Source organism: Schistocerca cancellata, chromosome 3 (genome assembly GCF_023864275.1).
Source record: "Schistocerca cancellata isolate TAMUIC-IGC-003103 chromosome 3, iqSchCanc2.1, whole genome shotgun sequence".
Classification (NCBI taxonomy): domain Eukaryota; kingdom Metazoa; phylum Arthropoda; class Insecta; order Orthoptera; family Acrididae; genus Schistocerca; species Schistocerca cancellata.
Genome location: NC_064628.1, coordinates 121,346,959 through 121,372,948, shown reverse-complemented (window position 1 = coordinate 121,372,948; position 25,990 = coordinate 121,346,959). Strand labels below are relative to the sequence as shown.

The 25,990-nt window shown below is 39.1% G+C and overlaps 1 protein-coding gene across 1 annotated transcript in view; it reads right to left on the bottom strand.

The window, feature by feature from the left end:
- Positions 1 to 25,990, bottom strand: part of LOC126177144 (uncharacterized) — a 219,088-nt gene that overhangs the window by 143,649 nt on the left and 49,449 nt on the right. Inside the window, exon 5 of the mRNA XM_049924416.1 lies at positions 7,760 to 8,045. Within this exon, the coding sequence (XP_049780373.1) occupies positions 7,760 to 8,045 (286 nt within the window). The remainder of the gene's footprint in view (positions 1 to 7,759; positions 8,046 to 25,990) is intronic.

Sequence of the window (25,990 nt, the reverse complement as noted above, 5' to 3'; positions counted from 1 at the left end):
GGCCACAGAGGAACATTCCCCTCGTAACTCAGTACCACCCTGGACTGGAGCAACTGAATTACATTCTCCACCAGGTTTACAATAACCTCTCATCATGCCCTAAAATGACACCCACCACTCCCACGAGTGGTATTCCACCATCCTCTGAACCTACACAATATACTTGTCCATCCTTACACAACCCCTGCTCCCAACCCCTTACCTCATGTCTCATTCCCCTGTAATAGACCTAGATGCAAGACCTGTCCTATACATCCTCCCACCAACACCTACTCCAGGCCAATCACTAACATCACCAATTCCATCAAAGGCACGGCTACCTGTGAAACCAGTCATGTGTTCTACAAGCTAAGCTGCAACCACTGTGCTGCATTCTATGTAGGCATGACAACCAACAAGCTGTCTGTCTGCATGAATGGTCACCGATAAACTGTGGCCAAGAAACAAGTGGATCACCCTGTTGCTGAACACACTGCCAAACATGATATTCTTCATTTCAATGACTGCTTCACAGCCTGTGCCATATGGATCATTCCCACCAACACCAGCTTTTCTGAATTGCACAGTTGGGAACTTTCCCTGCAATACATCCTACACTCCCGTAACCCTCCTGGCCTCAACCTTTGTTAGTCATTGTCCTCACCTACCCACCCCTTCCCTGTTCCCATTCCAGCAGCACCACACAGCCGTCATTCCATCACCAATCTTTTTATTTCTCTCCTTTTATGCTACTCCCCCCCCCCCCCCCCCCCCGATCCTTCCTTCCTCTCCCCTACCCTCTGTCTAACCTGCAGCACTTCACTGTCTGCCATCCCCACCACACTATCCCAACCACTCCCCGCCCCAGCCTCCTCCTTACCCCCACCCAATTGCCACTCTCATCATGCAGTGGTGCTGTGGCTTACAGTGTAGTTTCAGTTGCCTGAGAATGCAATTGTGTGTGTGCGCTGCATTAGCGTGAGTGTGTGTATGTTTGTCTGTTGTGATGAAGGCCTTAATGGCTTAAACCTATAACTGCGAGAGTCTTTTTGTTGTGCCGATCTGTGACTCAGCATCTCCGGTATATGGTGAGTAGCAACTTTCTTTCTCATAACATTATTTTATGTTCTTCACATAGGTGGCTATGTCTTTTATGTGTTTTTAACAGTTTCTTAAATCTTGCAGAGACTGTCAAGTGCATTGCCAGAACAACGAAACCCATGTCTAGCTTATCTCCTTCAACAAGCAATGTAAGTACCACAGGCTCTGTTCCCACAGTACCTATTGTATTTGAGGGATAATGAGGTAAGTTTTGTTTACATTATTTGTCTAAGAAACTGGTAACAGCCTATCGTCTCAGTCAGAGTCATAACTTTACATTTAACATCAACAATCACAAGAATAATGTGAAGAGTTGTTTGATACATGGTTTTAAAATCTTAAATATTAATTTCTGAAAGGAATTTGAAGGAGTTATAGCAGCAGCAGCATATGGTACTGCATAGGAGGGATGGGGGTTGGGGATATATATATATATATATTTTTACAGCTCAAATACATGATACAAATTGCAGAGGTGCAGAATCTGACTTATTCACCTCTATTCCCCACTTTCACTCTTTAAGTGGTACGATAAGCATGAATGAGGAATATTGTGGAATGTATCAATTCAGGGCTTGAAAAACCAGTTAGGAGAGAGGGTCATTCACACTTGATATGACTGATGCAATATCCCACACTTCGTCACACCATATACATCATGTTTTGCATCTGAATGCTTCTGGTAAGTGGCTACTGAGATCACCAACTGTAGAAGCATCCAGACTGAACAAAGCAATACTCATCCTCTACCAGTAATCTCTAATATGTTCAATAGGCTTTATTAAAGTAAGTTCATCCAAAAGACAGACCATGCTTAACAATAAAATATGCTAAATAGTTAGTTTCAGATCAAAGGAAAGAAAGCATAATTATTTAAACTACTTATGCATTTGATTTACTTCAGTATACACCATTAACTGATAGCCTTGGGAGAACCAGCTCTGACAAAACTCTACCATCTGGTGAGCAAGATGTATAAGACAGGCGAAATACTCTCAGACTCCAAGAATAATATAATAATTCCAATCCCAAAGAAAGCACGTGTTGACAAGTGTGAAAATTAGTGAACTATCAGTTTAATAAGTCATGGCTGCAAAATACTAACATGAATTCTTTACAGATGAATGAAAAACAGGTAGAAGCTGACCTTGGGGGGGATCATTTTGGATACCACAGAAATGCTGGAACATGTGAGGCAATACTGACCCTATGGCTTATCTTAGAAGATAGATTAAGGAAAGGCAAACCTACGTTTCTAGTATTTGTAAACTTAGAGAAGGCTTTTGGCAATGTTGATTGGAATACTCTCTTTGAAATTCTGAAGGTGGCAGGGATCAAATACAGGGAGTGAAAGGCTATTTACAATTTGTACAGAAACCAGAGGGCAGTTATAAGAGTCAAGGGGCATGAAAGGGAAGCAGTGGTTGGAAGGGAGTGAGACAGAGCTGTAGCCTATCCCTGATGTTATTCAATCTGTATATTGAGCAAGCAGTAGCAGAAACAAAAGAAAAATTTGGAGTGGGAATTAAAATCCAGGGAGAAGAAATAAAAACTTTGAGGTTTGCCAATGACACTGTAATTCTGTCAGAGGCAGCAAAGGACCTGGAAGAGCAGTTAAACGGAATGGACAGTGTCTTGAAAGGAGGATATAAGATGAACATCAACAAATGAGGATAATGGAATGTAGTCTAATTAAATCAGGTGATGCTGTGGGATTAGATTAGGAAATGAGACACTTAAAGTAGTAGATAACTTTTGCTATTTGGGGAGCAAAAAAACTGATGATGGTCGAAGTAGAGAGGATATAAAATGTAGACTGGCAATGGCAAGAAAAGCTTTATTGAAGAAGAGAAATTTGTTAACATCGAGTATAGATTTAAGTGTCAGGAAGTCTTTTCTGAAAGTATTTGTATGGAGTGTAGCCATGTATGGAAGTGAAACATGAATGATAACTAGTTCAGACAAGATGAGAATAGAAGCTTTCAAAATGTGGTGCTACAGAAGAATGCTGAAGATTAGATGGGTAGATCACATAACTAATGAGGAGGTACTGAACAGAATTGGGGAGAAGAGAAATTTGTGGCACAACATGACTAGAAGAACGGATCAGTTGGTAGGACAGGTTCTGAGGCATCAAGGGATCACCAATTTAGTACTGGAGGGCAGTGTGGATGGTAAAAATCATAGAGGGAGACCAAGAGATGAAGATACTAAGCAGATTCAGAAGGCTGTAGGTTGCAATAGTTACTTGGAGATGAAGAAGCTTGTGCAGGATAGAGCAGCATGGAGGGCTGCATCAAACCAGTCTCCGGACTGATGACCACAACACACGACACACACCACTAACAAAGAAAAATCCCAAAAGTATAACCCCTACAGAGATTCCACCAGGCCATGAAAAAGTAATAAATCTGCTGTCTATATTGGTGTTTCTAGTAGAATATTAAGATCTTGTTCTGAGTTCATGAGTCTATCCTTAAACTGCTTATATAGTCAACCAATGACCCAGGAAATTTTTCTTCACAGAGTTAAATATGCTGTAGTTACACTCACATACAAAACTTGTGACAGACAAACTACAGACCAATTTCACTCCTCCATGTCATTTCAAAAGTTTTTAAGAAAGTGGTCACAACAGAATCCTCTTTAATTCTTCCAAGCAAAATTTGTTAACTGCCTTTTAGTTTGGTTTTTGCACAGCATTATCCAGACAGAAAGCCATACAAGTCTTCGCAAATGAACTCTTGGCAGAGCTAAGCAAGAAAGATTATCCTTAAAACTGTTGTGTAGTGGTCACTGACAGCTCTAAGGTACTTGAGAAAACTCATTGTTTGTTTACACAGCTGCACTTCTTTTTTATTAAACAACTGATTTTGGTCTCCTTAGGAGCAGCACCAGGTTATCTGTATCAAAAAGAAAATGTCATTACAAAAAGTGCATACATATGTACTGACTATGTTTCCTCTGTATTTAATGACATTTTCTTTGCGATACAGGTAACCTGACGACAGTCCCAAACTGATCAAAATCAGTTGTTCAATAATGAATAAGTAAACATACAATGGAGTTTCTCAAAAAATTATCCTGCAGGTATATGTGCTAAGACTGTGACACCATATATCACACAATTCTACTTGACAAGTTACAATGTTATGCATGAAGCAAGTCTTATCTTCATAACAGAAACCAGAACGTCACTTTATCAGGCATGGAACTTGTTAACATTCTATATAAATGATAATCTCTCTTTCTCAATCTGTGAATGATTTTTTTGGGCCATGTCTTAGAGATATCTAATGTGGTTTTTTATAATCATGGGGATTGCACTGTGATGTATTGCTGTTGACTACGTAATGGGAACTATCAGCTGTCAAACTCACCAGCCTGTTATGTGTATATTTTGCGGAGTGGGACATTACACAAAATTATTGATTCAATTTCACTTATCTTTAGTTACAGGCATATGTCCAGTTAAATGGGATGCCTCTGGTTCATAATTTGTGTTGGGGATAAGTGATTGGCACATTGCCACAGCATATGGCAGGAATTTTGCTTCATAATTTATCTTGTCTATGAACGTCTATAAATCTTTTTAGTTCAATATATCTAAAAAGAAAGATGATGAGACTTACCAAACAAAAGCGCTGGCAGGTCGATAGACACACAAACAAACACAAACATACAAATATACACACAAAATTCTAGCTTTCGCAACCAACGGTTGCCTCGTCAGGAAAGAGGGAAGGAGAAGGAAAGACAAAAGGATATGGGTTTTAAGGGAGAGGGTAAGGAGTCATTCCAATCCCGGGAGCGGAAAGACTTACCTTAGGGGGAAAAAAGGACAGGTATACACTCGCACACACACACATATCCATCCACACATACACAGACACAAGCAGACATTTTTTTTAGTTCTAGAGAAAAGGAAAGTTATTAATGGCAACTACTCTCTGCTACTTTGGGGCATATGCCTTCTTTGTTTAGAATGTAGTCAACATATCTTACATTTATTTGGAAAAACACTCACTTACAAAGGTTATACCATAGGTCAGAGTCCTGCAATTTCTGGACTATCATACAAAGAGAACTGAGGTGTTTTCACTGCTTGAATCTGGTAGCATTGTCATCCAGGTAGTTGAAACATAAGACGAAAGATCAAATAGGCATAAGTTAATGTTGAAAGAATGTATTAGCAATACTGACTGGTAGTTTTTTATATAGCATGAATGGCCTCTTGATTACTATTTAACATAATGGATGTTCTTAAGTGGCACTTCCAAGTATGCTTCAAGCAGATCAATCTAGAAGCTTCTGCTTGATGAGTTTGGAGCAAATTTTCTCAGGCTGAGCAGTGGAATAAGTATTAATCATTGACTGGATGTAAACAGATGTTTGAACATCTTCTTCTCATATTATACCACAGCCATAAATTTATTGATAGTAATGCATGGTTTCCACGAAGGGTTTGGTAAATCAACACATTACAAATGCTCTAACAAACATTGGTTTATAGCTAAAGTAACATTTGGTGGAAAAAAATTGTTAACCCTTGTTTACTTTAGTCACTACTGAGGTATTAATTTGGCAATAGGTTACTTGATGACAAATAACATTGGCGTTACTAGTTTTACTGGCATGGCTGGTTCACTGGCTCCTTGTGTATACAGCATGTCTAAAAAAAGGAATATAAGGGTTTAACAGCTTGGTGGAATTTATTACATTCAACTTATAATTATAAATAACACATCAAATGACAGGGCAACTCAAACAGATTTGTTTTTATACCTTTGTGTAAAAGGGAAGAGTACAGAACAACAATGAATGAATGAAAAACATCTCGAACAAGTGAGAGTCTATCATGGGTAGTCCCAAAAAATCAGTTCATCCTTGTTATTCGCATTTGTTACAAGCTCTAAAGCCTGCAAACTATGGTTTATGTACCAGCTTCGCAAACAAAATTTTGCTGCATGAGATGACAATTTTCACCTAAATGGAAATGTGAACGCACGTAACGTGTGCATTTGGGGGTAAGCAAATCTCCTTGAGATGGTACACTTGCAACGAGACTCCTCTTGACTTTTTTGGTGAAGCAACTGTAACTGGTGTTCCTCAGCAGCAAAATGGTGCACCATATCACTGGTATAACTCAGCATGCGAGTGGCTAAAAGACGTTGTACCCGACCGCTGGATTGGTCGCAAGGTGCTGGACGATAGAGCTGGTTTTATATGATCTTCATGTTCACATTGAATCTGACCCCATGCGATTTTTGCCTTTGGGAGTTCATAAAGGATAATGTGTATATGTCTCTGCTACAAGGTGATCTATCCGATTTCAGAAACAGCACTGTTGCAACAATTATTATAGACATAGTGATAAAAGTTTTGGAAAAACTCACCTATGGACTCGATGTATGAAGATGGTGCTCACATTGAACACTTTTAAGATAAACTATTATAGTTGCTCTTTCATTTGCTGTATTATTTATTATTGTAAGTCAAATGTAATAAATGCTACAAAGCCTTAAATCTGTATTTTCATTTTGAAACATCCTGTTTTATCTGGTTTCACCCTGTATTATCAGGTTTGTCACACAATACAAATCCTGTGTAAAAAGGCACTGAAACTGAATTCCTGGCGGCAACTATCAAGAGACTGGAAAAGAACCATTTTCAAAATGTGTTTAACCATCTCATAAAATGTAAAACCAAAAGCCATGAAGACATTTTAATTCTTTCATTGGGATTAAATGGTTTTTAAGGCTGATTAACATGTATGGGACACTAGATAATGCAGATGAACAAAGCTAATTGTATAGCTCTGGATTATTACGAGTGTCTGGAGCTTTGGTGGCTAGTTGATCCTGTGTACTTATCCAGGAAACACTATAAATGCAGAAGTGTCATATCTGGGCCTGTTGGCTGCAGAGTAACATTGCTGATCTCCATTCTCCTGGAAGAGCACGGTGGATGGGAGTTTGGTTGGCTCTGCAGTTACACTGCTGTATTGTGACCTTATTTATGACATTTCATATACTTGTCTAAACAATAGGGCAACAAGATTTATCATGATTAAACAATTTTGGAACGGAGGGTAACAACTTTGTCAGCAAATGAAGCTATAGTCAAGACTCAGTAGGAGGAGGATGAAAGTCCTGGAAAAAAAAAAAAAAAAATCTGTGTACATGTTGCTAGGCATGTACTTGTGCTGCTTTCACAGGAGGCTGTAACTACTAGACGATGGCATGAATTACTTTAAATGCATATGCTGATGAATGCATTTCCTCCAAACTAATTAAAGACAGCAGGCTTCCTTGTCTGATCATCCCAGATAGCTGTGGCATCACTGGTGGTAAGAGTGCACCTTTAGACTTGAGAACCTTCAGTTCTGGCTCAACTTTTCACCCTTTGAATTAGAAGTGTCTTACTGGGGCACTAAAAATTTCTGCAGAGCATCTCCTGTATACCATACAGCACACCAATTCTGTGTGCATTGAATTACTATTATAGTTCATGGTCAAGCATTAACATTTCTTCTTTATGGCTACAAAACAGGAACAAATTATTAAGTGAAATTAGATGCAATAACCTGCTGCTACTGTAAGATTATATTCTAAGTATATTCGTTAACAAATTATTACAAATTTTATGGCTTTTGACATTAACTGGGATAATTACTTACTTCTGTGTGTAAGGAGTTATTTGCCTAATTCTTGCACATGCTAAAAAACTGTCTGGGTGTTTCGAGTCAAATATTACAATGTACAGGCTCCGTTGCCCTGTTGTTAAGTCAAATGGTACAGATGTTAACTCTGAGTCATGGTAGGTGTTGATAACATTGGAGTCTGGACTGCCTGAAATCTGCACTTTACCCAACCGTTTATCAATGTCACCAACAGTTTGTCCTTCTTTTGCAGATGCAGGATTAAACACAAACTGAAGAAAGTTGCAGTTGCTTCTTGTCTTTCCTGTATAAACAAAATGAAAAAAAGGTATAGCAACAAAGTCATATAAATAATCATTGTGGTTAATGGATGCAGGATTAAACACAAATTGAAGAAAGTTGCAGTTGCTTCTTGTCTTTCCTGTATAAACAAAATGAAAAAAAATGTATAGCAACAAGTCATACAAATAATCATTGTGGTTAATGAGTCCTCCCCATTCATGCTTCAACTGCAGCAGTTTCTTCTTGTATCACTACTAGCAGACGATATATGTATCATAAATCAGTATGCATGAAAAACAATATTATGAGGAATGTGTTACACTACCAAAAGTTGTATATGTCTCTTAAAACATATATATTTATATGAGACCATACTGGCCTTTTCAATTCAGGAAAGCCTCTATGGCTCGGATGGAGTTATCAATAAGAAATAACTTTAATCTGCATTTAAAGACATTATTCCTGTCTGCCAGACAATTTTATTTTCATGGATAGGTTGTCAAAGAGCAAATTTTATTAGCCAAATCTGCTCCAACAATACTACACAGTTTTTTTATTTTGGCCTGACCACAACAAGTTGACTATCTGTATAAATGACCACCACTAACTGTTGCCAACAGCAAAATTGACCACCACCCATATGTTAACAAGGTCTGTTTCAGTATTGCATCACAGCCTGTGTCATCTGGTTCCCAACCACATTTCCCCAAATAACATCCCTGAATTGAGTAGGTGGGAAATCTCTACAATATATCTCTCAGTCTCACAATTCTCTTGGCACCGAAGTTATAGCACTATATATACCTCAATACAGCCTTTCTATATTCCATTTCCTGTGAGTGCGGACATTCTGTAGAAGACAAGTTTAAATCCTGAACATCACAGTGTTATTTCTCATTTCTATGCCTACGTATTCCTAAGTGAAGCCACATGTAGTGAATGTTGAGTTTCATACAACAACTCTTATGCAGGCCGGGATGACTAACTTGCCAAGAGGCATGGATTAATATTCATAGATGGAGACGAGTATTAAGTCAATTAAAGTGTTTATTTCAGGAAAATTAGTAAATAAGAATGCTGTATAAAATGGAAGCCAAAGGCCTTGTCGCAATGGTAACGCTGGTTCAAGTGAGATGACTGAATTTAAGTGTGGTCGAGGTGGGCTAACACTTGGATGGGTGACCAACAACCTGCCGAGTATTGTTGGCAAGTGGGGTGCACTCAGCCCTTGTGAGGCAAACTATGAACTGAGGACCTACTTGATTGATAAGTAGTGGCTCCAGTCTCGTAACCTGACATACAGCCAGGAGATCAGTGTGCTGACCACATGCCCCTCCATATCCTCATCCAGTTATGCCTGTGGGCTAAGTATAACACAGTGACTGGTCAGTACTGTTGGGCCTTCATGGCCTGTTCGGGCAGAGTTTAGTTTAGTTTAAAATGGGAACATATTTCTTTCTTTCCGACACTACTTTGAATGGTGTTAACTCTGAAACAGCAAAGGTATTTACTCTACAGAAGAATATAATAAAAACGTTATGTTAAGACCATATCTGAACATCTTGTTCTTAGAATTGTGTACCAATCCATTTCCTCCCTAATGAAATTTGTTGTGATCAAGACAGAATTTAGGATAAACTGGAGTTCACAAGCACAATACTAGAAATACATACAGAGCTGGGCAAATAAAAATAGTGCAGAGAACAGAGTTCCAGGGTACAAAGAAACACAGTAGAGGAAAGGAAATACAGTACTAATCTGACTAAAGCAGATGCTGAAAGTGGCCATCATTCTTCTCTTGGCACTTTTGGACCCTCGTCAGCAAGTTGCTGAAGGCGGTTCGAAGCTGGACTGCTGCAACTGCTGCAGTCTCACCTGAAATGTTTTGCTGCAGTTCTGGAAGACTATGAGGGTTGTTGCAGTACACCTTAGATTTGAGGGTTCCCCACACAAAGTAATCACACACTGACATATCAGGTGACCCGGGTGCCCAGCCAGGACAATGACCACACTGATCTCTGCTAACAACTCTGTCAGGCTTGAAGACTATGTAAATGTGCTTGAAGGTTCACCTGGCCATAAGGGCAGCTGCTCCACCCTGTTGGGGTGTGATTATATGCATACATTCACGTCTATTCGCATCCACTTATTTGGGCCACTTTTATTTGCCCCATCCTGTATGATTTCCATGTAAAGTATGTATAACTGTTCAAGTATTCAGAATAGGTTTCTATATTTTGCAGACATCAGGCAGGAAACTGGAAATCTCCAGATATTCAAAATCTATCTGATTAGATATTCCTATGACTTATCAGAATATTTTGACTTTGTGATGGAAATTACAGTTGACACCAATGTTCATATCAAACAGATGTTAACTTTTCTAGCATGCATATAGCTAATGGTGTTCTATCAAATTAGTTAAATTACATATGTGCTTAGTATTGTAAAAACTGATAAAAACAGCAGCTGAGCGGTGTAAGAGGAAGTGCAATGGATTTTTTTTTTTTCAAAGTAGGTGCTTTTCTTTTAATTTCATAATGTAGAAAAATTTTCATAATTATACACTTTTATAGATTAGCACTAGATCTAGCTGTTTGCTATACCTTACAGAAGTAGAGTGCAGTACCAGTACATGTATATATTTAATGCACTACCCATATGAAAAATAATATTACATGCTATTGTGTCACAAGAGTTTGGGCCTTGTTGAAAATATTTTACGCAACTACACAAATTTTTAATTTGAAGAACTTTGTTTTGCTTATTCCAGAAGGAGGTGTGAAAGATTTCCATTTCACTAAATTTTCTCACCACTGTTTCTTCAGTCTTCAGCTACTCATGTAGGATGATCTATATGTGACATTAATTGATGTGCAAATAGTAAAATTAGTTCGAAATTTAGAAATTTATTGCATTTGTGAGTCTGTTCTTACACTTTCAGGTGTGATTTTATATCACTCAAAAGTGCACAGCAGTGATTTATTAACATAAGCAGGCTGCATTTATCTGGTATATAAAAGCACTACTTCAGTAATAGTCACATACCATTGCAGCTAATCTTTCATCTCACAATCCCACACCAAGTAAGTTGCATCCACAGCTTTATGCCTTCTGCAAAATGGCAGCATCATGAAGTAAATAGGTTTGATCTTTTGTTAAAGCTAGCCCTACATTCATATTTGCTTTCTGATACTTTGTGAAAAGAGTTCTTTATCTCATGTTTTCTTTTTTTAACCTTCTCACAAATCCATCAGCATAAGTAATTACATGATTTAGGGATGGAATGTATGTCAAGTTTACTGCAGGTAGTCTCAGCACACATACAGCCAAATATTGGTTTCATTTTCAAGCCAAATTGTTTCATGCAGTGAGCAACAAGTCCCAAATGTGCCAACATCATAATCATGACACATGCAATTTTCCATCAGTAGCCAGCCACATAATCCAAGGTCCAATAACCGGTAAAGACATGGAAAAAACATCGAAGAAACTCAACACAGTGTAGTTTACAAATGAAGTGAATTGTGATATGGCCATTGCTTTGAGGCAATCTATACCGTGAGATTATCCCCTGTGACACTACAGTGGATGATTTTCTGAGTACTGCTGTCATGCTGTGGATGCAACTCCAGGATGGAGATGATGTTTATTTCTGGCAGGGAATCTAAACCTATACCTTCTCCCATAAATGTTCCCCCCCCCCCCCCAATCCCCCCATGTAGTTGGCACAGAAGGATAAACATGCCCTACCCTGCACCGACTCAGTTGTGGTGGGGATGAGATGGTGGTGAGCAAGTGTTTCAGTTAGCACTGTTCTGCCCAAGACATCTGCTATGGGTCAATGTTCAGAGATGATAAGTACCCCCCCCCCCCCCCCCCCCACACACACACACACACACTCGACACTGGGAGTATGCCAAATGGGCTTCTGGAATAGTATATGCTGATAGAAGTTCCCAGATCATATGACTCATTGCCATGCAGGGCGATGGCAGATTGGTGCACCCCTCCAAAGAAAGGCAGAGTCTGTATGGGCAAAGCTGTAGGAATCCACAGATATGGTCATTATATGTTCTATACAGTTGAAGAGGACTGCATTGGAGGAACCTGTGGCTTATGTTGCTAAAGTCATCGCAGCTGCAGCCAGTACTCATGATGGCTGAAAATTTTTCCCATAGGGGCAACTGTGTACATCATCAACAGGAACATATCGTGGTTGATGTCCAGATATCAGACGCAACCATTGGCACTGATGTAGTACTGTACTTACTAAGGCTTTGCCAAGTTGAGCACAACATTAGGTAAAGCATGTACAGCAACATGTGACTGTTACCACCTGTACAGCATCTTCAGTGGATATTCCTCACTTACTAGATTGACCACTATGTGTTTAGGAATAATGTCACAACTGTTTCCATTAACCAATCCCCAATGGTCTTCCTCATGTGCTTTTTATAGATTCTGACCATTCACTCCAGATTCGCATAATGGAACTGGGGAGTCACCAAATAGTCACCGTATTTTCCTATCAAAAGTCTCTGAAATGGTAATTTGTGAACAGTGGGCTGTTATCTGTGAAAAGGGTTTATGGCGCACTCTTGTTAATAACAGGCCCACAAGAAACAAAGCATGTTTAGATAACATCTTTGTAAACGTCAAGACCACTGAAAACACATGCGAAGTTGTAGTGTTCCCATTCTCTGACCATGACTCCGTATCTCTAAATTATGCAAGTAAAATTCCCCTCAATAGGAGCAATGCAAACAGACCTGTCCCAACAGTTGTGATTACCAGACCCGTAACTGAGGATAAAATTAACACATTGTCGATGGACATTATACATCAAGTAATGACCTGCCAGCCAAAATAATATTTGATAGATTTTTTAATGCATTCTTGACCCTATTTAACCATAGTATTTCCATAAAGAAAATCAAAATAATGGACAGCAGCCACAAATCCAGATCTCAAAACAGACAAAATATATGGTACACTAAACAGCTGACAGATCTAAAGAAACAAGTTTTGTTACTGTACAACCTATACAATAATATGAAGTCTGACTGTGCCAAATCAGCCTATGTGGAATGCAGGAATGAATACAAAAAAGCCATCCTGCAAGCCAAAAAAACCTACAATGCCAACAGCATACATAATTCCACCAATAAATGCAAAACCGCTTGGAAAGTAATTAACAGTGCTGCCACAGATACGAAAAAAGACAAAATTAATATCCCACCACAAACACTCAATGAGTTTTTTATTAATTCAGTGAAAGAAATAGGAGACGCAATTATCAAACCTGACATTAGTCCATCAGAGTTACTCTCCCAAAATTGGGGTAGACAGTCACTAAATACAAGCATGCTAACCTTCTCCAAAGTATCACCTAGATATGTACAAGGGGTCATTGTGGTGTCACTGCCAGACACCACACTTGCTAGGTGGTAGCCTTTAAATCGGCCGCGGTCCGCTAGTATACGACGGACCCGCGTGTCGCCACTGTCAGTGATTGCAGACCGAGCGCCGCCACACGGCAGGTCTAGAGAGACTTCCTAGCACTCGCCCCAGTTGTACAGCCGACTTTGCTAGTGAAGCTACACTGACAAATACGCTCTCATTTGCCGAGACGATAGTTAGCATAGCCTTCAGCTACGTCATTTGCTACGACCTAGCAAGGCGCCATTACCAGTTTATATTGAGATTATAAAACATGTACAGTCAAGAGCGATGTACACCAATTATGGATTAAAGTTAAGTATTCCAGCAGCAACGTACCTTATTGGCTATATTAATTACATTGTCATTTTCCAGACCTCACGCCAGCCTGCGTGAGCTTAAAAGCGTGCATTTCGGCCTCCTCTAGCAACACGGTGTTGGCTCTTCTGCCAACACAATAGTCATAAAACAACTGAAATCATCTGATAGCTTAGATATATATGGCATATCATGCAACCTGCTAAAAAAAGTGTGTGATTGCATTCTGTACCCTTTAACCCATTGCATAAACAAGTGCTTACTTGAGGGATATTTTCCTGATGAGTTAAAACTGTCTAGGATCGTCCCAGTATACAAAAAGGGAGATAAAGACTCTCCATCTAGTTACAGGCCTATTTCAATAGTACCTGCATTCTCCAAGGTAATAGAATGCATCATGTACCAACAATTATCATCTCACTTTGAGAATCTAGGAATAATTAATGCTACACAATACGGGTTTAGGAAGAATCTGTCAACCATTGATGCAATCAGCACGGTAGTCAGTTACATCCTCAAAGTTTTTGAGAACAAAGGCTTTGCTCAGGTCTCATTCTGTGACCTAAGCAAGGCCTTCGACTGTGTTGAGCACACGCCACTACTAGAGAAACTAGAATTCTACGGCATCAAAGGAAACAGTCTCAGACTATTAAAAGCTTATCTCAACAACCGTAAACAGGTAGTTTGTGTTGGTAAGGAAATGTCAAACATAGAAAATGTTAAAGTAGATGTGCCTCAGGGATCTGTACTGGGGCCCTTCCTGCTTCTGATAATGATCAATGACCTCCCCTCGTTTATTAGATCCACCACTGTATTGTATGCAGATGATACGACTTTTCTTCATAGCAGTAACAATCTTTATGATCTTAAAACCTGTGCTGAAAATACACTCACCCATGCAGCATATTGGTTCAGAGCAAATGGTTTCCTGCTAAATGAAAATAAAACTCAGCAGATAATCTTCACTCTAAGAGACAAGCCACTATCTGATGACCCTAGTTCTGTTAAATTCCTGGGAGTTTATTTAGACGAAAAGTTATCCTGGGGCCAACATATAAACTATATTAGTAGTAAGCTATCTAGAGTAATTTATTTATTAAGACAACTCAGAAATTATGTACCTGAAACATACATCAGATCATCTTATTTTGTATTTTTCCAAAGTAAAATATCCTATGGCATTATCTTGTGGGGGTAACTGTAGTCATATACATGACATCCTATTATTGCAGAAGAAAGCCATTAGGATAATTACAAATTCTTCACATAAGGCTCACTGTAAACCCTTATTTACTAAACAAAAAATTATGACAGTAATAAACCTCTATATATACAATGTCTTAATCTTTACGAAGAAGAACCTACAAGATGTGAAACATAGAGAAAATGTACATTGTTACAACACAAGAAGCACCAAACACATATACACGCCTTACCACAGACTATCAAAATCAATAAATAGCTATGAAGTCACAGGGCACAAACTATTTAATAAGCTGCCACATGCTATACAGGATCTTCCTGAACATACATTCAAAGAAAGACTGCATGAATGGTTTATTGCCCACCCGTTCTATTATATCAATGAATTCTTCAACTGTAAAATGCAGTAATCCAACAGATGACCCACTGTAAATTTATTGTAATATAAGCTAAAATATTTCAGTAGTCAATACCTTATCACACTATATTATAAATTGTAACTTCATTTGACGTTGTCAATTGCTGTATGGCCTAAAGACAATAAAATCTTTATTATTATTATTAGTAGTAGTATTAGTATTAGTGTTGACTTTTATGGCAACCTCTGTGCTGGTGGGAACAATCTTAACAACTTAGAGGAAATTTAACAGTGTGTCTACCAAGACAAGTCACATAGACTGCAGGACTGGGCAATGTGCAGATCCTACCCACTCACATGGTTCCTGAGGTTTTGGCTGAGGAAGCAAATGTTTTTGATACTGTTGCCTGGTGATGAGGTCATCCTGAGCATTTCTGTACCATTTTTCAATACAGGCTACACTGTCCATTCAGTAGATATGCGCATGGGCTAATTTCTCATGTAGGTCTTTCCCACATGGTTCCTAAGTAGGTGATGGAGACATTTTGCCTGAGAATCTGGAGAATGAGCATTCTCTTCATCAAGACAATGACCACATGTTTTGCAATGTATTGGCCACTCTAGGGTAACCATCCAACATCTTCTGGTTGTCTCTTGTTGACACTATGCCCATAGGATCAATATGAATTTACATTTGTAAGCAATTAAATAAATATGAGATTAAAAGCTGCTTTCCAATATTTCTTGTTAATATGAATACAATTTAAGTGTAGTACCGCTGATGGATGTGATAGAGCTGGGATAAAAAAGGTAAAACCGTGCAAAAAGTGTGTATTTCTTTTCAGCTTGTGTGACAAGGGAGGATGTTGCCACAGATTAGACAAACTGGGAGAGTTCCACAAAAATTGTAGCTTTTAATTCCACTGGAGCATTAGCAATGGAGAAAAGAATGGTATACTCAACGAAGTTCTTACTTGAACTATGGAGCTACAGAACAGAACAACATGATCAATACAGTATTAGAAGACATGAAATCTCAATCATGAAAGTTAATCAAATCTGAATAACAATAGTTAATGGGCGCAAAGGTGGCAAGCGAAAGGTGGATATGTGACATTTAAGAAGCAAATTTGAAATTTGTTTATCCAGTACCCCTGCCAGCAGACACATATATGGACTCAGGTGAGCTGGCATGAGTCTCATAACAGAGTAGTGCCAAAAGCTATCACAGACTGCGTGCACAGAGTGATGTATGGACAAAACCACTGATCCATGTGCTTACTTGCCAGTAGCAATTGACTGGGCCAGTCAGTCTTTATGCTGAGATTGACTAACACGGATCTGGCTTTCATATCATGCCATGCTCTCAATTCTGCACGTTAGCTGTTTCAGTCATTCGCGCTGATCACATTTTGTGCTTTTCTCTGTACCAGTCTCTATGTAGTATTCGGACTCTCCGTTCCCCTGCAGACTGACCTGAAGATCAAGTTTTTTCTCTTATAGCATTTGTGCTGGCAGTGTGGTTTCACAGCATCACCATGCCTGTGCAGGTACAAAAGTAGTGACCGATGTTCTTATACATATGACAGTTTTATTTTTTGATGGTTTTAATTTGTGGCCACTGTGAACCCAGCATTTTGCAATGATGGTAGGAACAGTTGCATCTCCAGAAGCAACAATAACAGCTGTAGCAGGAGCAACTGCAGGAATGGCTCCAACACAGCACGGAACTGATCTTCTCTCACACAGCAATGGTGAAGGGCTAGGGGCCTGCAGAGATGCTTTCTCCCACCTGCCCCCCATGCTTTTCACTAGTTTTGACAAGGCTACGGAAAGGTGGGAGAATTACCTGCACCAGTTCTTGCTGCACTGCCAATAAGGCATATCATTGATCCAGCTGATAACGTTGCCTTGTTCTTGTCCAATGGTGCAGGAAGGTACAACATCATACAAATTCTCAGCTCTTTTCTAATCCAGAAACTTAACTTTGTGGAAACCTGTCAGCTGCTCAGACAGTATTTTGGGCATCAAACCCATGTGGTGGTGGCAAAGCTGCAGTGCAATCAGCATCATAAATACCGTAGGCAGTCATATATTGCCTAGACTGGGAGGTCTCTTGCCAAGTGTCAGTTTCAGTGTTCCCAATGTGGTATCTTGTATAAGAACTTGCTAATTAGCAACATAATTATCTAATTAGTACCTGATCCTGCGGTCCAAACTAGGACACTTGGACTTGTCCAACCATTTTTTAGCCAAAGCTGCCCAGACTGCTGAACTTACAGCAGCAACAAACAACATACTGTACAATAACTGGCAGGTGGCAAAATCAGATATGCATGGTGAACAGCTCTGGTGCCCAGAGGGGTTGGCCAGGCAAATTTGCCTTCTGCTGAGCCACTCTGTGAGGACGCAATGATGATTCGAGTGCAATGACCTCATGACACTGCCCATCTTTGCACATGGCGAGCTTTGTAGGTATAAGTAAGTCAAAGAGTGAAGCTCCCTGTTCATGACGTTTTGCAGGCTCTTAGCATCTTTTCCCTTCCGCATCTTTTTCCACTAATCAGGTAAGTCAGTGGTCCTCCTCCGATCGTCTTTGGTGCACATTAGGCATAACTACCCATACCTAGATGCCGTGTGTAATGTCAGCTGAAAAGTATGCAGTTTGTCTCAGTTTGTCAGATGTAAGGTGGTTGTCAAAGATGCTAGTGTTTTGCTGGACTCAGTGGATGTCTCTGAAGCCCCACAAGCAGTACCCCGATGTGTTCTGCTGACAAAATTAACTTACACACGTGCAGGCTTTTGAGCTGCCCTGTGCTGCAATGACAGCTGTGTAAAGAAGTGTATTACAGTAAACAGCATATTTCATTGTGTGGGCACTTCTCCATCTCAGCATGTTATAAGAATGTAGAATGAAAACTTACATTGTCAATGGCAAATTCAACATTGCCACAAAATATTTTTGAGCCAGACACCTATTCTGTTTTTGGATCCCAGATCATTGACTAAGTTTAATTAATGTCCATTCAGAACCCTTCAAGATTTGGTCTTTTTATTAAGGTTTATGATGAGCTCTTTCAGAACACCTTTGGTCAGGTAGAACATTAATTTTTGTCATCCACATTCTATTCCCTTCACCATTTGCGACAAGATCAAGTCTGAGATGTAGTGTTGGCAACAACTTGGCATTGTTTTCTCTACTTCATCTAGTCACTGGGCCACCCCTCTGGTTGTGATTCAGAAGCCAGATGGTGCTGTGCATTTTTGTGGCAATTTTAAACAGACTCATCACTCTTTCTGCATCTGGAGCAGCTGTTGCTGAAGTTGTTAGTGGGCCAGCATTTTTCCCACACTGACTTGGACAACGTGTATCTGCAGTTGCCACTGAATTCTGCTTCTCAGCATTTCTGTGCTCAACATGTCCTATACCTACATCTACATTCTGTAAACCACTGTGAAGTGCATGTCAGAAGGTACATCCCACTGTAACAGTTATTAGGGCTGTTGCCAAAGTTCTTAGTGGGCCATCATTTTTCCCACACTGACTTGGGCAACGTATATCTGCAGTTGCCATTGGATTCTGCTTCCCAACATTTCTTAGTGCTCAACATGTCCTACACCTACATCTACATTCTGTAAACCACTGTGAAGTGCATGTCAGAAGGTACATTCCACCGTAACAGTTATTACGGCTTTTTCTCATTCACACATATGGAGTGTGGGGAAAAACGATTGTTTAAATGCTTCTGTAATTAGTTTAATCTTATCCCCACAAGCGATGTGGGAGCAATATATAGGGAGTTCTAATATATTACTAGATTCATCATTTGTAGCTGGTGCTTGAAACTGTGTCAGTAGATATCTCAGGATAGTTTCTGTCTGTCTTCAAGAGACTGCCAGTCTAATTCTTTCAACATGTCAGTGACACTTTCCCACAGGTCAAATAAACTTGTGACCATTCATACCCCCCTTTCTCTGTATAAGTTCAACATCCCTTGCTACTCCTACTGGTCCCACATACTCAGGCAATATTCTTGGATGCATCACACAAGTGATTTGTAAGCAATCTCCTTTGTAGAATGATTGCACTTTCCTTGTATTCTACCAATAAACTAAAGTACATTATCTGTTTTACTCACAACTGAGCCTTTATCATCATTCCACTTCACGTCCCTACTAAGTGTTAACACCCAATATTTGAATGAGTTTGCATATTCCAACTCTGACTCAGTAACATTGTATTCATAGGATACTTTATTGTTTCATTTTGTAGATTGCACAATTTTACACTTTATAACATTTAAAACAAGTTTCCAATCATTGCACCACTTTGAAATCTTATCAAGGTCTCACTGAATAATTGTATAGCTTTGTTCAGAATGTACTCCATTCTAGATAACTGCATCATCTGCGAATAGTCTGAGGTTACTATTAATACTGTCCACACAGCCTTCCAGCAATACCAGTTTAGTCACTTGTCCTTTGGAATTTCATCTGTCCAAGGATTTTATCAAAGGTATTTGGAACAATTGATTAAGGATATTCCCTGTTGTGTCAATTACTTCAATGACATCTGGATCACAGGCTTCACAGGAGATGAGCATTTATGAAATCTGTTGGCAGTTTTACAATGCCTTCTGGAGAGTGCCCTTCGTTGCAATTGGAGGATGTATTTTTTTCCTCAAAAGTTTATTTTCTGAGACATGTGCTTAGCAAAGATGATTTCATCCCTGTGGATGATCACACTAATGCCACTGTCAACATGCTGGCACCCAAGAATCTGAAGGAGCTCCAGTCCATTTTGGCAAGAGTACCTACCATTCATTGACCAGGCCTTGCACATTTGCCATCCTCTTAATGGGCTTTCCACTCCCTCAAGTGATGTTTGGGCTCCACTCTCTGTAAGGCTTCTTTTATCGCAGGTAAGCCGTTAACTCTGGCCACCAGTGTGCGCCAGTATGGTATTGGTACAGTCCTATCATATCAGAACACAGATGGCATGGCACTTAGCAGCCAAGCACTTATGCATGAAAGATGTTTTCAGCAGTGTAAAGTAAATTTTTGCTGGTGGGAAAGGAAGCATCAACTATTATTTTTGACATTAAAAAGTTTCATGGCTTTTGTACGTAGCAAGTTCCTCCTAATCACTGATTGCAAGCCACTGATTTCATTATTCGGCCCTCATTCTATGCTACCATACAGGATTGCCCACTACTTGGAGATGTGGGCACTTTTTCTCATTATTTATTGCTATGACATCTGTTATCAGTCCATCATCTAGCATGCTAATGTAGATGTCCTATTGCTGTTGCCAGTGAAACCCAGTTCTGAGTTTGATTGACAGGAGGTTCTCATTTTTTCAATGATGATACCTTGCAGCAAACATTGCTGGATTTTTCTGTGACAGAGCAGAAGGTTGTAATTGCCATATCTGCTGACCTGTTTTTCTGGAAAATCATCTCAGCAGTCCATACCGGACAGCATGAGTGCACTCCTTTGGGAGCAGATTCACCAGGGCATACATTTTCCCTATTGCGCAATTGACTCAAAGTTGCCCAGGGGGTCCTTTTCATTGCTACAGAGGAGAAAAATTGACAATCTGTCCCTCTGGCATTATCTGCTCGTGTACTCTAGGTGCTGCATGCATAGCACTGGGATGTGTCTTGTACAAGGCTTTGGCATGACAACACATTTACTGACCAGTGACAAATCACAACATTGAACATTTTGTGTGAGCTTGCACAGCCTATGCACAGGACCAGGCTGTGCCACCATGTCTGTTTTTTCCTTGGCCAGTCCCGGAGCACCCTTGGTTATGGGTGCACATCAGCTTTACAGGTCTTTTTTTAAAAAAAAAACATGTGGCAACTGGTGATGGATGTGTTGTTCAGTTTTTTGTATGTAGCCAAACTGCCCTCCATGATGTCTACAGCAACTATTTGTGTGCTGTCACTAATTTTTGCTACTGAGGGCTACTGAGAACCTAACTTTCGCATCACATAAAGCTCTTGGTTCTGCTTGCCAGTTGTTTCGGTTGTAAGAGCTGGTTGTGTTTTGTGCTTTTCTCCATGCCAGTCTCTGTGTGGTGTTCAAACTATCTGCTTCCATGCAGATTGATCCACACATCAAGTATTTCCTCTTCTGGAATGTAGCTCCACAGCTTCTGGCTCAAATAATCACTGCAGACTAGAGTACTGACATTTGTACTGACAGGAGAGTTTTGTGGCATTGTTATGCCTGTGCAGGCAAAAAAGGTTAACCAACAGACTTTGCAGAGAAAAAGAAAGTTTTATACAGGCATACAGGAATATAGAATGTAGCAAAACAATGCTAGAAACCTTACTGATAAGTTGGGAGCAAAACAGAATAAGAAGAGATAAGTTATGCTTCTGGGTAGCGCCCGTGGGGAGGTGGGGGGGACTTAGCCCAGCTGTAGAAAAAAATAGGTTTGGTGTATCAGATCACATATTTTGGGAAATCAAAGAATAGTCTTAGCCAGGTAACAGAAAACATAGGATGACAATCCAGGGGTTTTTGCAAAGACTATCAGGTGGTAAGAGGACTGGCAATGCTAAATGGAAATCATTCATGTTTATATAGGTTAAAATATGTGTTGATTAATATTGAGTTATGTTCAAAATGGTTCAAATGGCGCTGAGCACTATGGGACTTAACATCTGTGGTCATCAGTCCCCTAGAACTTAGAACTACTTAAACCTAACTAACCTAAGCACATCACACACATCCATGCCCGAGGCAGGATTCGAACCTGCGACCGTAGCAGTCACGCGGTTCCGGACTGCGTGCCTAGAATTGCTAGACCACTGCGGCCGGCATTGAGTTATGTAATTGCTTATATAATGGTAATGAAGTAAACATGGGAAAGGCTTATCTTGGAGGAATATTGAGCTCCTGTTAGTTCCTGTAGCAAGAACTAACGAAGTGCTTGTGTTATCTAGGACACACAAATGTAATATATGTAAACATTCCACAGAGGTACGACTTACCTCACTCGTCTTGTGTGAACAGAGAGATCAAACTTGCAAATGACAGCTCTCAAACGTATGTAAACAGTTTAAAAATGTAAATGTTCTAGATGTAAGTGGTGTTGGTCGAAGATTCCATACCTCACATGGGCTTCATTTGAACAGTCTTGGGAAGAGGTTCCTAGCACAAAAACTAATTGAAATAAGCACAGGCAACAGTTTTACTACAAATTCAACAGTAATGACAAAATTTGTTTCATCGCCAACCACAGAAAAGAAAAATAGTGATTTTTTTCCACAGCAGCACATTCCAGCAATAGTCAACATTCAAATAAGATCTTTTTTAGGCTAAAGAACAGAAGAGAGCACAGTGTAAATGTTGTACCTTTTGATAATTTAACTTGTGTGAAAACTAACATTAAGGAACCGGTTAAAAATACAATTGATAAGCTATATTGTTTAAAAATATTTCCTCAGAATATAAGAAGTCTTTTGAATAAAAAAGAAGAGCTGATGCTTTCACTGCAAGAAATAGCTGACACAGATGGAATTATTCCTGATGTGCTCTGCCTAACTGAACATCACTTAGAAGCCACAGAAACTAATCAGCTACATTTAAATAGTTATAAAATTGATTCTTCCTACTGTCGGAGCAATTTAAGACAATGCGGTGTGGCAATTTACACACACAATACTATTAGGTCACAAGTTATAGATGTATCTAAATATTGTATTGAACAGCACTTTGAATGTTGTGCAGTCAAATTAGAGCTTGAAACACAGTTCCTGGTCATAGTAACAGTTTACAGGTCACCTATGGGAGACATTCAAAAATTTCTCTCTCAGCTAGAAACAGTTCTTACTAAACTTTATAGAAACAATAGTAATGTCATTGTATGTGATGACTTTAACATAAACTTACTCACAAAAAATAACAACCAGAAACTATTAGAATCACTACTGTTAACCTTCAATCTGCTCCCCATGATCTCATTCCCAACAAGAGTATATGGGCACAGCAAGACCCTGATTGATCATCTGTTGCTAGATCCCACAAATTACAATGAAGTGATGACACGGGCAGTAACAAATGGTCTGTCTGATCACGACAGTCAAATGACAACCCTAAAACTTGCCAGCAGAAAAACAACACATGGCCATTGTAACCAAGTTAAACATGTTAGACCAATAAATGCTGAATCTACTTGCTTGTTCAGAAATAGTTTATGCCATGAACAATGGGAGGAAGTATACCAGGCTGACACAGTGAATGAGAAGTTCAACTCATTCCTGAACTTATTCCTTAAACATTTTGTAGCTTCTTTCCCCCAAAGACAGATTAAAATCAAACCAACCTGTAGTAAAAGGAAAGAGTGGCTAACTACTGGCATAAAAATATCATGTAACAAATAGAGAGATCTGTATGTACAACAGAGGACTAGCACAGACCCAGCAGTAAAGTTACATTACAAGAAATACTGTTAAATTCTAACAAGTGTAATCAAGAAGGCCAAACAGTTGCACTATGTACAAAAAAATTAGACAATCCAAACAATAAAATAAAAACCATATGGCACATCATAAAAAGTGGGACATATAGGAACATAAAACCTGACAATAATAAACACAAAGCTGCAGCCTCAGATTTGAACAATTTTTTTCTCTCTGTAGCTGAAAAACAGTGAACCATAATAAACAGGCTCACACAGAAGCTATTGAACTACTTAACCACATGCAAATAACATCTAATTAGCACTTTATTTCAGAAGTACAACCCCTAAAGAAATTGAAAAAACCATAAAATTACTCAAAAACTCAGATTCCTGTGGATACGATGGCATATCAAGTAGGATTCTAAAATCATGTGCAGACTTAATCAGTTATATATTGTGCTATTTGTGTAACCAATTTATGGAAACTCGTGTGTTCCCAGATAGATTAAAACATGCAGTAGTGATGTCAATCCACAAAAGTGGAGCAAGGGATGAAATATCCAACTATCGGCCCATCTCCTTGCTGCCAGTATTCTCAAAAATATTTGAGAGAATAGTGTATGATAGGATTTATAGTCACACTACACAAAATGGCTTACTGGCTCCTAGACAGTTCGGCTTTCGTAAGGGCTCCTCCACTGACAGAGCTATGTTTAACCTAACACATGAAATTTTAGGTGAACTAAATTACAAAAGGTATCCGGTGGGGATATTTTGTGACCATGCGAAGGCATTTGATTGTGTAGATCACAACACACTCTTAAAAAAGCTTCCACATTATGGCATTAAAGACAAATCTTTGACTTGGTTAGAATCATACTTTCAGAACAGGAAGCAAAGGGTTGTCTTAAGGGGGACAGGAACAGCATTAACATCAGACTGGGGAAATATAAAGTATGGAGTCCCACAGGGCTCAATTCTTGAGCTATTAATTTTTCTGATCTACATTAATGATCTACCAATCACAATTAACAACAGAGCAAAAATAGTAATGTTTTCCGACGATACAAGTATCCTCGTAAAAGGACCCAACTCAACAATGCAGGATACAGCCATGACAGTCTCTACTCAAGTACACAAATGGTTCACTGCGAATAGCCTAACCTTAAATATTTCAAAAACCAATATGATACAGTTTCTGACAAAAAATAAAAAAATTAAAGTTCCTAAAATACATGTTAACAATCACAAAATTAATTAAACAACACATACCAAATTCCTAGGTATCCAGATAGACAGTCACCTAAGATGGAAAGAACAAATTGATCAGTTGGTCAAGAAACTTAGCTCATCGTGCTTTGCACTAAGAGCTCTCCATCAGTTAGTAGACAGAGAAATAATGTTGTTGTCATACTTTGCATATTTCCATTCTGTTGTCTCCTATGGCATAATCTTCTGGGGAAATGCTGCAGGTGTTGAAAAAGTCTTCAGAATACAAAAACGAGCAGTGAGACTAATATGTGGGGTTCCTAATGGGTCATCTTGCAGAGGTCTCTTCAAATCTCTCAGGATACTCACCACCACAGGTCAGTATATATACTCACTGATGTTATTTGTAGCCAACAACAGGGAACTGTTTCAGAAAACTTGTGACATCCACAACCATGACACAAGACAGGTGAAAAATTTTCATCAAGGCTCTGTATCCCTCACTAAAGTACACAGGGGAGTTACTGAGTCAGGTATAAAGGTCTTCAATAAGCTCCCCATCAATATAAAAAAGGAAATAAATGATGTACAGGTTTTCGAAAGGAAACTACAATTATTTCTCATCGAACAAACTTTCTATAAAATGAGTGAATACTTAGAGTTATGATGTACAACAGTGGGGGAAACTGCCTAAGAAAAGCACTCCCTTAAAGATAAAGTGTGACGCTGTTACTTGTAGTTTAACTGAAATTGTGGTGATAAAATGTAAATTTATCTGTTTCATTATGAGAAAATGTGAACTCACATGTATCCTGCTCTCTTGAGCATTCACTTAAACCTCTTCTTAAGGAATGCAGTTAAAACTTGTATTCATTCAAACCATGACCATGAACAAATTTACTTCCTTATATATGTCAGTAGCATAAAAATATGCACTGTCACTTATTCTACTATTTTAAACAACTACTTAAACTGTTTTTGGCATAATGCAGGCTTTAATACTGCATGCAAGTAATTG